General features: G+C 39.7%; 2 protein-coding genes across 2 annotated transcripts; both read right to left on the reverse strand.

The window, feature by feature from the left end:
* Window position 1: 1 nt before the first annotated feature.
* On the reverse strand, window positions 2-11,143 carry LOC145491826 (protein O-mannosyl-transferase TMTC4-like). The gene is made up of 11 exons (XM_081471100.1): window positions 10,676-11,143; window positions 8,342-8,941; window positions 7,373-7,710; window positions 6,730-6,893; window positions 5,356-5,574; window positions 4,596-4,823; window positions 4,067-4,166; window positions 3,260-3,474; window positions 2,761-2,898; window positions 1,630-1,716; window positions 2-997 (listed from the first exon to the last, which is right to left on the reverse strand). The coding sequence occupies exons 1-11, from the start codon at window positions 10,867-10,869 to the stop codon at window positions 782-784; spliced, it is 2,499 nt and encodes an 832-aa protein (XP_081327226.1). The 5' UTR covers window positions 10,870-11,143; the 3' UTR covers window positions 2-781.
* Window positions 11,144-11,176: 33 nt separating this feature from the next.
* LOC145491856 (uncharacterized) lies at window positions 11,177-13,033 on the reverse strand. Its single transcript, XM_081471139.1, has 2 exons — window positions 12,898-13,033; window positions 11,177-11,891 (listed from the first exon to the last, which is right to left on the reverse strand). The coding sequence occupies exons 1-2, from the start codon at window positions 13,002-13,004 to the stop codon at window positions 11,627-11,629; spliced, it is 372 nt and encodes a 123-aa protein (XP_081327265.1). The 5' UTR covers window positions 13,005-13,033; the 3' UTR covers window positions 11,177-11,626.
* Window positions 13,034-13,069: the final 36 nt, after the last annotated feature.

The following is a 13,069-nucleotide window of genomic DNA, read 5'->3' on the forward strand; positions in this document are numbered from 1 at the left end:
GAAGTCTTTCTTTTTTCAATACTATGTTACTGGAACACATGAATATCTTCAATCGTTTTTCGGTCGAAAAACCCGTCCACTAGAATTGGCTGAGCCGCAGTATTTCATGATATAGTAGCGTGACGTAGCCATGGCGACAGGATGAACTGAATACTGTCTCATCTCATTCCCCATCGTGCCCCGCAGGACACCTAAGGCCATAAAAATACTGCATGGAGCTTTTTTTGAACCACCTCTGATTGGATGCTAAGAATCGCCGGGGAAACAAACAACTTTTGTACCTCGTAAGCGTAATACTACACCACGTAAAGTTTTATAAGCAAAATACAACAATAAAACCTCACCGCAAAGTTAGAAAACTCAAATTAAAATTCTACCTTTTCCTGGGTGAGCTTAATCGGGCTCTGAACAACCCGGCCCAGGAGCTACGCTTTTAGGCTGGCCTAAATCTATATATTACTACACCACGTAAAGGTTTATAAGAAAAATACAACAATATAACGTACGGTTTGCTTAAAAGGAAACTTGCATATGATTGAACAGAAGTGGAAATGGAAGTTATCTTTAGCAAGGATATCCTCTGACGATACAGAAATTATAGACGCAAGTAAAAAAGAACATCGCCGTAATTCCTAACCAAATCTACATATACTTTCATAGTACCATGCTGAATCGAATCCGCCCCTAAAACAGCATGGTCTTTTAATTGAACTTTGCCAAAAAAAAAAAGTGTTTTGCTATAAGCTCGACTTCCGCCGCTCTCTCGCTTCCGGTGTTCAAGTTAATTTTTTTTCCTTTTTGTATTCAATCGTTGTAAAGCGTCCCTGGCACCATTGTGCCTGTGGTCTTTCTTGAGCACCTGATTAAAATAATATCTGGCCTCTTTGAGTGAACCCTTAAGCTCCAGAATCCGGCCAAGGACAAACTCAGCGTCCGTGCTGTAAACATCATGAGCGAGGATATAACGAACCTCGGACTCGGCAGAATCAAGCTCCCCCTGATGGAAAAGGAAACTCATATAGTACACATGTTGTACAACACGAGGACACATTGCCAACAACAGCGACAACTACAACAAACTTACAACAACAACGACATCCTAAAGCGGTTTTCAATTGAGTAACATAAAACCAAAACCAAAGTAATCACTTTAGCCAATCACAAAGGACACAGACAATACAGCGAACCAATCAAAACTAACACGTACCTGACGTGAAGCGTGGGAAAACGTGTGTGAACGAGTCATGATTGGTTTTGGTTTTACTTCTGATTGGTTGAAAAAGTGGCGCGAGTTTTCTAAGCCAATAGGCCCTTTTCACGATCCGGTCACATGGTACGAAATAAATTATGCTGGGACGCAAGCTACACCGTGAGACTTCTAAAACAAAGGAAAGTCGGGCTGGACTGGTACGAGTTCCTTTGTTTTGGAAGTCCCAATGTGTAACTTGCGTCCCAGCATAATTTATTCCGTACCATGTGACCGGATCGTGTAAAGGGCCCATCGTATAGCGCAGTAATGCAAAACCAATTACTTTTCGACAATGAAATGAAAACTGTTCTATTTCAACAATAACAATAACAACAACATCATCATCAACAACAACAAAGACACTGAAAGAGCACCTTTACCTTAAGAAGGTGAATTTGAACAAGTAGGAGACGGGCATTTAAGTCCGAAGGATTTAATTTCACTCCTTTTTGTAAGTACTCTTCTCCCTGAAGAAATAAAATTATAATGAAACATTTCTTCAATAGAGATTTGATGTCTTTTAATGATTAGAATGTTAACCTTAACATAAAGATTAATGCAGAATTATTACGATACTACTTTTTTAGAAGCAAAGTAATGATCTAAGCTGTTGTTGGTGATTAGAACCTCTAACGTTCGCACCACCAGTACGATGCAGTCCTTTACACCCCGCTGGGTTGTATTCCCTAAAAAATTGGGTGGGGGTGTGCGGCTCGCCTCCCAAAACCCTAACTCACCCTATTTAAGACAAAAATCTGCGATTTTGCTTACCCTATTTATGACCTGACCAAACATACGATACCCTATTTAAGACTTGACCCTTAAATCAATACACTGTTTCAGACCTGCCTTATAATTAGTTACCTAGTTCAGACCGATCAGTTTAAGTCTTTGTTAAGGGCTTTTGTTGATGGTCTTATCGATAATGATGAAAAAGTAGCTTCTCCTTAAAAGCATACCTAATTCAAGACTAAAGTGCAAAAACCATACCCAATTTGAGACCAAAATGACCAAAATCGATACCCTGTTTCTGACCATAGTTAATAGAGGGGAATGGTTATGAAACTCGACAAAGTTCTTTGTTGTATGTATTTGTTCTCTTTTTTTTGGCCTTGACCGTGCACAAAACGCAATAGCTGTTTACTACTGACCGAGGAACTAACCAATAGAAATGTTTTGATTACGTAACTCATGCATAGTGAATGAGCGCAAAACAAAAGATTGGGCACGGTCGTGGACCTTCCAACATAAACATTGCCATCGTTGTTTGCTGTTTTGACGCTTGCCGGGCTTCATAACCATTCCCCTCTATTAACTATATATTCTGACCAAAACGGCTAAAAAAAGCCCTGGGAAAGGTTGACCCTTTGGGGTCAAAGGTTGACTCTTTGGGGTCGCATATAACTATATAGCCCATATAAAGAAGTACCGCCAGGGAACTCCACCAACTGTGCTATAAACCCAGCCGCACATTGGGAGCAACGTCTAATTATGACTTACTGAGCGTTTACCTTCTTTATTGCTTTTTCGCTTCCATTTTTTACTTTTCTATTTAAGACAGGCACAACAAGCATCTTTCCAAGGGTAAAGAACGGCACTGGATCCGATGGTGTCAGCTTTGTTGTTTTTATGTACCTTTCCTCTGCTTTCTACAGTCAGGAAAACAAAGTTTGTCTTTGAAGAAATTGAGGTTTATTGCAAGTGAAATGGCAAATCCTAGTAACCAGAGCAACCAATATAGCAATCAACAGATCAGAGGCCAAGGAAGAATTATGTGAAATCCAGTTTTGAGGTACAAACGTCTAGCAAAATGCGCGCGATTTGGCAACGCCAATAAAAACGTACGTTTTGGAAAATTTACGCCATATCTATTCGTTCATAAGCTCTGCCGCGCACAATAACAAAAGCAATCCTTTCCCCCCCATTTTGCATCTCTGCCGATCGCGAAAAGGCGCAAAAAAATAAGAAAAACAAAACCGCGACCCGTAAAAGTATTCTCTTGACTTTTACCTTTCGTTTTCCGAGCTTTTCCAGTACGACGCCATGAAAATAATTGAGCTGTGGATGGTTAGGCCTGAGAGATAGGGCTTTCTCATATTGAACATCAGCTTCGTGGAATCTTCCCGTCACTCGCAACAAGTGTGCAAGGTTTATGTTGCCGTCAGCACTGTTAGGTTTAATTGAAAGAGCTTTCAAATAGCATTTCTCGGCTTCCTGGGCTCTTTCTATGGAGAGACAAGTACTGTAAGGTTAAGGAAGGCAAAATCTGCATTCGGTTCTGACTTTCTTCATAGTGTTTTCTTAAGATCGCACTTTGTACTGATTAGACAATAATTTTCAGAAAGTTTCGGGTATTTCTGCCCTACCAAATTAACATGGGACTTGTTTTCGGGCTGTGCCATTCTTTAAGGGCTTTAATAGGGGAATCCTTGTTTACAATTCGGTTTCTGATGGAGCTACAAATAAATCAGTTCCGAATATTGAAAGGTCATAGCACGATTAACCCTGCCAATTAGTATAAGCCTGATGTATTGAATGCTTTTTGTGCAACACGGGCTTAAAAACTCAAAATTTTAGAAAGAATGTGTGAGTTCATTAGCGATTTAGCCTCCCAGAAATTTTGCAGCTTTTGAAAGACAATATCTCCTTGAATATTACCCCCAAAGAACTAAACATTTCACCATGTATTAAGTTTCACTAGCTCTTTAGCTGCCTGGAGTCAATTCATATCGAACACGTTTTCTTCTGTAAGTCGATGAGCAAAAATGTAAACAATGACGTCAGTATGAATTCCCCAATAGCTTTACGCATTCTTACTTGTATTTAGGAGCACTAAACCCAGGTTCTCCCAGGCTGCGACGTAATGTGGCCTCAGGCGCAAGGCCTCACGATAATGGTTCTCACAAGATAAGAGCCCCTGGGAAAGAAATAACATAAACCTTGTTAAGACTGTAATAGGGAGAAGACAGTCTGAGAGGCTCACCTCAGCTTTGAGGGTAAACTATAAGGTCTGGCAGCGGCGGGTTTTCATGACACTTTGCTGATTTTGAGAGTGCAAATGGAGGATCAAATGAAGGAGAAATTGTAAATTTAGTCGGACTGTAGATGAAATTATAAGGAGTTGAGAGGTATGTAGAGAAATCAAGCTAGGGATCACGCACTGCAGAGACACGAAGGCACGAAGGCACGCGGCACGAAGGCACGAAGGCCCGAAGGCCCGAAGGCCCGAAGGCACGAAGGCACGAAGGCACGAAGGCACGAAGGCACGAAGACGCGAAGGCGCGAAGGCACGAAGGCACGAAGGTCACTAAGAATGTTGGTGTGTTCTGTGACTATCATGACTCACCCTACTTGCCAAAACATTTCCTAAAGTAACATGAATCTTGGCGTTCGTGGGATTCACTTTAAGCCCCGATTTTGCCAAAGTCTCTTTGTTTTGCCACTCTGAATTGCGGTGTACGGTTTTGAAAGCAAACAGCAACAGAAGACTGTAAACAAATATCATGCCGGCTATACTTAGACCAAAACACCAGTCAATAGAGGACGTTTCTTGCGTGAAATTTTCGTCAGATTCCTGCAGTGTGGAAAAAATAGGTTAAAGAGTGTGAGTTAAGTTGAAATTATCGTAAAAAAGGTAATATCGTAAGCAACGGCAATGCGCAACTCTGTAAATACTCAATGTCCCGGAGAAGTAATTACTTCAAAATGGCGGCAACATAACTATACAAACAAACAGAAAACGCTAAGCTAACGAGACAAATAATCATCTGTATGGGAATATAGAACTTATGCCAGCTTCTGAGATGAACAATGTTAGGAATCTGGGAATAATGTCGATCAAGATTATATCAAAAGCCTTTATTTTAACCATACAGAAACAGTGGCCTTAGCAGAGCTGTTTAGCGTAAACAGACCCCATTTTACTGTCATCTTAACTGACTACTCAAACATTCAAGACAGGTCTTTATAGTGCACTCATCTGATGTAACTAAACAATAGGGAGACGCCTGATGAAACTTACACCACGTAGCTTGTGCCCAGTCTCTGATCATTGGCTTCAAAGAAGGGACTGGGCGCCATGAATAAGGTAAGAAGAATCTGCTCACCTCCTGTTTTAAGGATTCCTCACGCGTTGAATCTTGAAACAAGATTGAAATTCCAAATGGAACGAGAATGCAGAGGCCCATACTTGGAATGTAAAGAATTCGTTCCGCGACAACAAATCCCACCGGGAGAAGGAGGTTGGAAGCTGGTAGAAATGGTATGGTCATCATAGCTAATGAAAACAACACAACACGTCTTCTGTGTAGAGAATCAAAGTCATTCTGTAAAAGAAGAAGTAGCAAATGTTAAAGAGTAAGGGTTAAAGCTGCCCAGAGAGATGAGGCTTGACAGAGACTCGCACAGACCAATCAGAGAGAACATTTTTGTTCATTTAAGAAAGAGAAACATGTACCGTGTTCCTATCGAGTTTTGGTGTAAATCTGCTAGCGTTCTGTCACGAATGCCGTTCTCTCATTGGCTACACTACTCGCTATCTATTTAACAATTAGATTACGAGCTCGAGATTTCTATCGCGCGATAATTGATCATGACGAGCCTAGTCAACTATCACGGATAGAAATCGCGCGCGAATAATCTAATTGTTTTAGTATAAATCTACTAGTCGTTCAAAGCTTTATCTAAATCCTCCTCACAGACAGCTCAAAAACGCAAAGAAGTGGCCGTCATTTTGAGTATTTTGTTAACAAGGGTACACTGCTACGCGACTCACTATCTACAACAGAATAGATAGTGAGTGGCGTAGCCAATCAGAGAACAGCGTTCGTGATAGAACGCTAGTAGATTTATGCTAAATAATCTGTTGTAGATAGTGAGTTGCCTAGCAGCGTGCGCTGGGGGCCGCTTCTTTGTGTTTTCGAAGTGTCTTTGAAGAGGATTTAGATTAAAGTTTTGAACGAGTACTAGATATATGCTAAAACAATTAGATTATTTGCTCTCGATTTCTATGCGTAATAGTTGACCCGGGCTGCGCCCTTGTCAACTATCACGTGATAGAAATCTCGAGTTCATAATCTAATTGTTAAATAGAAACACTATTTTAAACCACTCAGCGCCCGTATTTTCTTTGGGCTATTTTCTAAAGAGTCAATACACAAGAGATGTCATTTGCAAGAATTTCCCGCGCTTTAAATCTAACGCAAACACTTCCTCATTCTGATTCGTTAAGGAGGCTTTTAACCACTGTTAAATGACTGGATGTCGTTTTACACTGACACATGAAGAAACGCTAAAATAAGAGAAAATGCTGCCGTGAGGGCTATAAGTCTTATAATGTTACCTTGCTGATTTTCTTTTTAGCTTGGGATAAAAAATCCAAGGTGGGCAGCGGATCAGAGGCAACCATCTTGTATTTGAAGTTCACAGAAGACTCTTTTACAAACTGTTCGATCTTACAAGAAACTTTTTAAATCACTTACCTTTAAAGTTTTCCCTTCAAAATGTTGTCGTTCTTTCAGTTTCAATTCCTTTCGCTCGTACACATTATTTTCGTTAGAATCTAAAGCTAAAGAATTCGAGGAGCTCGGCGTAGACTTTTTAGGCTCTTCAGGTGATGACGAGAATGTGTTCGAGGATTTCAGACCTGCAAAATGACACAATATAAACAATAAAGCATTAGGCATATTGTAGTGAGCTCGCCTCCGGGTCGAGTGTATAAATGGTTACCGGCGAATTATATGCTTATCGAGGGTAACCCTTTGATTGACTAGCTTCCCATCTTGGAAGGTGTAGCAATACTCCTAGTCGCTTCAAGCTACAGAAACTGGAGATAAGTGCAAGCCTGATGGGCCACTTGGCTCGTGTGCAGACTTAACCTTTAAGGCATAATTTAAAATGTGTTTTCATTACATAAAAATACATAACAGTGGTATAATAGCGAAAAAGCTCCCTACAAAAGGTAAGAGTTTTGTCTGCGCTTAGGTAACAAATTTTAATATTTCACATGTACAATCTCCACCTCTTCCATTTTCCAGACAAAAGCTCTTAAAAACCATTTACTCTAAACAAATGCATTGTCAAGAAAATGTGTCGCCTTGAACTGTTTTTCGAGGTACATCTTACCGTAACAACACAACCACACTATGATCACACTAAACGCAAGCGTTTCCAGATTGCGCATGTCCCACCACGACTCAATCCGGGATATGCTGTCCATGGACCAATCATAGCACAGAATGTTCGGACACAGAAGCAAGCGCGCGTTCAATGCGCACAAATAAGAATACGTTCTGAAACGCGTCCATATGTCTCGGTGAAATAAGGTTGGATTGTCAGACTCGGTAAAAGAACTCGCGAAACCTCCAGAAATTATCACGATCCTGAAGTAGAGAAGAATTACAGCTACAAAGACCAAGATGGAAATTCTTTCAACCAAGCGTACAGCCCACTTTGGCAACTGTCTGAAATGAATCGAGAAAGAAAATTATCAGTTTATTCCAGGATAATTAATGATTTGGGTAAAGACCATTTTCCGGTGAAGTTCATAACAGTTTTGGACAGAGTCCATCCCAAGTTTGAGAAGGTTTTACAAACAAACTGCGCTTTAACCCCCCCAGAGGATACTTTGTAAATCATTGGGTGGGGGTGTGCCGCTAAGACACTGAAACCCTTACCCTATACTAGACCATGATCAGCTTGATTTTGCAACCCTATTCTAGACTAGGCACCAAAAAGCCCTACCCTATCCCAGACTAGTTCTTTTCGATGAAAAACCTTTATCACTATCGTAGTCCAACATACGCCAACTAAACCAATATCTTACAAAGTCACTTTCGAGTTTCAGTTTCTATTATAGAACCCCGGGTAAAGAACCCTGTTATAGACTAAATAGTTTATACACTGAGCACTTTTTCGGTGAATTACACCCTATTCTTAATCAAAACTGTCTGATTTCTATACTCTTTCCCAAAGAAACTGCCTAAAAACCATACCCTTCACAGCGACACATACCCTTATAAACTTGTATGTGGGAGTGCCCCACCGCCGGGTTTAAAACCTGCCTCAGCCCCACAAATTTGTTAAGATTCTTACCTGGAGTGCACCGTAGGCCAATACAATGATGGTCTGAACAAATGTTCTCCGCCGAACTTGCAGACAAAGACGAAGTCGTACACAACACAAACTCCGAGAATTGTAATACCGTTTTCTTTACTGAAGAGCGATAACACGCACCAGAAGATAGAGGAAACTAGCCAAAACTTTGAATACTTTGTCGGCCTTTTGCTGCTGTCCTTTGCCGTTCCCTCGGGGAAACAGTTTAAGTACGACAGCAAAGCCAGGAGATAAAATAATCCACAAAGAATATCGGCGCGTCCAACAACATTCGTTACAGCCTCTGTGTGAATTGGATGAGTAGCGAAAAATAATCCACATAAAAGAGATAATGAATTGGTTTGTGAACGAACATGGCCATTACAAATCCTTGTGCATACGTGAAGAAATAGCATGGACACCAAGGAGTGTAGAAATACATTAACTACATGATAACCTACTGGATTAAGACCTCCGATAAAAAAGTTCCAGCGAAATGTTAGAACAGTTAATGGACGATACGATTTGTGTGAGTCATTCCTTTTCAGCGGAAGGCCCCAAAAGTCGTTTGAAAATAACTTAGAAATTGGAGATGTAGGTCTGGAAAGGAAGAAAAACAGAAACTTGAAATTAGTGAAATGGTTTGCTAATCACGATTTATCATTAGCTTAAAAACAGAAGAGTGGCATAATTGCCAGCTGAGGAACTAGAAAAACCACATTAGATCTCGTCTTTGAAATCGGCGTACATGGTGTCCCGGATTGAAATAAATGACTAAATAAGACCACCTCTTGCTCCATTTCAATGATGAAAAAAAATGGCGCGTTTTGGTTCCAGTGCAATTCCGGCATCACTGATTCCAGGAGGGTGGGGTACGGGGGGAGGGGGGGGGGGGTCATTTCTTGGATCATAGATCTGCCAGATTATGAAATCATCATCGCTTCGGGGAAGACGGGAGGAGAGGGTGTCATCGCAAAAAAAAGCTTAATTTCGCAAAAGTGAAGTATACCTATGCTAACTACAGCTGCGAGCATTAACTTCCAAGTCCAAATGGCATTAAATTAAAAACCTCTCAGTTTCTAAGGTATGATATTTAAAGCATGTGACCTCTTTCGATAATTCCAAGTGGAATGTTGATGTTTTTTTTTCTGAAATAAACATTGTCAATATCTAATTTTCTCTTAACAATATCAATACGCTGTCAGAATGTTGGCGGTCTTGATGAAATATCGAATTCTTAGAACTGACTCTAAAATAAACACGTCGACTCAGGAAGGAAAATTAAAATTTCCACATCGGGTTTTACAAATGCACAAGTGACAGTTACGTTACAGTTTTCGTATATTGGAAGTTCACTACAAAAAGATTGTGATTATTTGCGAAAGTTCAATTCAGCATTTGTCTTACAGTTCTAGTGTTTTTGTGAGGTTTCGTGACTTCTGTATTGTTATTAATTGACACAGTGAATGACAGACAAAAATTGAAGACTTTTAATAGGCCAATATCGATCGTAAAAAACCATGTACGTCCATCTCATGCACAATAAAGTACGTGATCATTCACGGACGTCCAGTCCTTCATTCAAAGGATACGAACCTTCATTTAATTACCTTTTCGGCTTTCGAAAAAAAATTTACATTTCACTTTATTAATTTTGCATGGGGTGGTTATATTCATAGGCATAATAATATTGCACTTATTATTTTTATTTTCCTAAGCTGGCAACAAATAACATTTGCTTTCAAGGTCGATGGAGTTGATTTTTCTTGTTAAAATCGTGCACTAGGTCAAATATAAAGTTAACACGTTCTGTTGCGAGGCTGATATCTTCCAAGTTTTGTTTAAAACAATTAAGTGACCGCAGATTAATGGTGTCACAAACCAATTACGTTAGGTAACTGTCGTTCATAAATTACCCTCTTGAAATTTCAGAAACAGGAATAAAACATAAATTTAACGTCAAATCTTACTTAACTGGAAAAAAATATGTGGTAAAATTCGCCAAGTTTATCATGAAAGGGTTGCTTTAATACGTAACTACAAAACTACACAAGTTAATCGAACCAGGCTGCATTGTATAAGTGTCATCGTTGAAATTTATACGAGTCACGGAAGAATAAAGCCAATTTAAGATCTTCGCGTTGGGCTCATGTTTCGACCTACTCTATCGTTTCTTACCGCAAACAAAGTCCCTTACTGATCCAAAATCTCATCCTGTTAATCTTAGCCTTATTTTTGTAAGTTAAATGCTTGTGCTCAACTTGGCGCTTAAAGTTATCGCACAGCGGTGAACAAGGAGCTTAAAATTAGAGACGGAAAATTCATTTTGCTCACCTGATGTCCGCATTCGTCTCAATAACTTCGTAGTCATCGTAAACAAACGCGCCAAACAAGGAGTTTAAATAGCACACAATTGCTGTGATCCCTACAAGAAGGTAGGGTTTAAAATTACGCGCTTGATTCGAGGATCTTTCTATTTCTCTTCCCTGTTTTCTGTTTAAATTCTGTAACCGAGCCATTCTAGACATTTAGATATTCTAATGAGTCTTTTCACCTGGTAACACACAGACAATTTACAAACTGTGCCTGGGAGGGGAGGGTCATTTGTAAATAATACTATTAAGTGTGCAACATGTCAAGGGTGATACTTTTTGTCTTTTTCACCAATCGGGGAGAGAAACCTCGGTAAATGTTGCAATGTACAGACAACTCCAAAATCTTTTTTCTATTGGGGAGTTGACATTAACTCACTTATTATAAATTTGTTGTGTTTTGTTTGCCTGTCATTTTTTTTCCAAGTACAGAAAATTAACCTCATTCTTATGATTTCTCAAGAGCAATCACGATTTAATTTCTTTTTGTCAATACACTTTCAACAGAGAGGTAATTAAATTAGAAGACAAAAAAGCATCAACTGGTTATTTTGATAAATGTACCACCAAATTCTCACAACTGATATTACAAGAAATGAGTGCAATCAGTAAGGATAATTTCTATCTTGAGCCAGGGACTAAAAATTGTTCAAGAAGCCATGCAAATTGCATATTGATGTCCACCATGAGAAGGAAATGCTGAGTGTGGGCTCAATTATTGTGTTTCTTTCCTTTTTTTCTCATATTCAGTATCACTGTCCAAGATCTCCCGGTTTCTCAGTTTACGTTATTCTCGAGTTCATACTGGCTTACAGCAGAGGATCAGGCCATGAGTGATTGGAAAATGAAATGCTGTTGCAATAAAGTTCATCTTCTAGTAATCCCTTGACCTCGAGGGTCATGTTACTGACTCTTAAGATGCAGCTGGTGTATCTTCCTTTAAGTATTTTCTACGGATATCTAAAGCCTGGTTGAAAAGGTCCATGTCCATCCCATCGATGCAACAAGCAATTCTTGCCCGCAGAACTATCCTTTCACTGATGTTAACTTCTCCTATGAACTGATACATGGAGCCTCTGTTGAATGCCATTGGTTCCACAAGGGAAGTGTCAATAATCAATTCGCAGCCATCCTCACAAACCTTTAGTTCACTTGTTGTGATGTCATGAGCCTTTGCCCTGTAATTAGATACAGTACCATGATTCTCTATAACTAAAAAATATTCTGAAGAATCCCAAAAATACCGTCAGGACAATTTGAGTATATATATAGCTGTATAATGTTCTGCAGACTTTAGAGAGGTATTCAGATCTTAAACGGGTTGGGTTGTGTGGCTGGATGCTCCAAGAGCAGACCCTAGGGGGCCAGACAGCAGAAAGGCATTCTCCTATATGGGCTATATAGGTATATGTGGCCCTAAAGGATGTGTCATTTTAGCAGGTTTGGTCTGAAATAGGGTATGCTTTCCACTCTGGCTTAGGGCTTAGCCTTGCTGTTTTTTTTTGTTTTTTTTTTGCTCATCCCCAACTACCGAGAGCCTGGAACAGGCTAACCATCAACATTGGCAAATTTGTAGCCCTTTTCAAGTGTTTAGGCATGTTGAGGCCATTTCTGGTTGGCTGCAGTCATATATGCGAGCCATGTACTACTTTTACAGGTCTGAAATTGAGTGTGGAAAATTACAATTTTATTTTGGTCTGAAACAGGGTACAGGTGACGAGGTTCAGGCTGCGCATCCCACAAAAATCTTTGGGGAGAAACCACTACAACATTTCAGACTGAAATATGCCGTCTCCATATTTCAAACTTGAGTCAAAATCTGATACCCTATTTCTGACCAGACCCACCCAGTAATTGCTATGATTTTTTTGAGGGGTTTCAAATTGTTTGTTACACTAATTGAGTAGTACTTCTCAAGAGATGAATTACAATGATAAAAAAATAATCACTTTTGAGAAATATATCTACCACTGGCGAGCAAAGTGCACAAATCATGCGCTATTTAAGGCCAAAACAGCTCAAAAACCACATACCCTTTGGCGCAGCATGTACCTGCACATAAGCTTACCAATTCAGCTATCTCCCAGGATCTATGATTTTTTTTCAACATTGTCTTGACCAAACATTTATTACATGTAAAGATACATGGTCATTAATAGATGTAAACTATATTATAAACATTACCTTCCCCATGTTCTCACTGATTTACCATCTAAACGTGTCCCCAAGTGAAGCACTTCTTTCAACCGAAGAATTTGACCACTTGAAATACCCGCCATATTGAATCTCATTGAATTCGCTTATACGATGTGGAGACTGGACCCAAATTACTTATTTGGTGTCAGGTAAGTCCGGG

This window comes from Orbicella franksi, chromosome 7 (genome assembly GCF_964199315.1).
Source record: "Orbicella franksi chromosome 7, jaOrbFran1.1, whole genome shotgun sequence".
Classification (NCBI taxonomy): domain Eukaryota; kingdom Metazoa; phylum Cnidaria; class Anthozoa; order Scleractinia; family Merulinidae; genus Orbicella; species Orbicella franksi.

Coding starts and splice junctions, on each gene's coding strand:
- LOC145491826 (XM_081471100.1), bottom strand. CDS start 10,869: ATGTCTAGAATGGCTCGGTTACAGAATTTAAACAGAAAACAGGGAAGA. Junction 2,899..3,259: donor AAAAGCTCGGAAAACGAAAG/GTAAAAGTCAAG, acceptor TCCTGACTGTAG/AAAGCAGAGGAAAGGTACAT. Junction 1,717..2,760: donor GCGAAAAAGCAATAAAGAAG/GTAAACGCTCAG, acceptor TTATTTCTTCAG/GGAGAAGAGTACTTACAAAA.
- LOC145491856 (XM_081471139.1), bottom strand. CDS start 13,004: ATGAGATTCAATATGGCGGGTATTTCAAGTGGTCAAATTCTTCGGTTG. Junction 11,892..12,897: donor TCAGTGAGAACATGGGGAAG/GTAATGTTTATA, acceptor ATCTAATTACAG/GGCAAAGGCTCATGACATCA.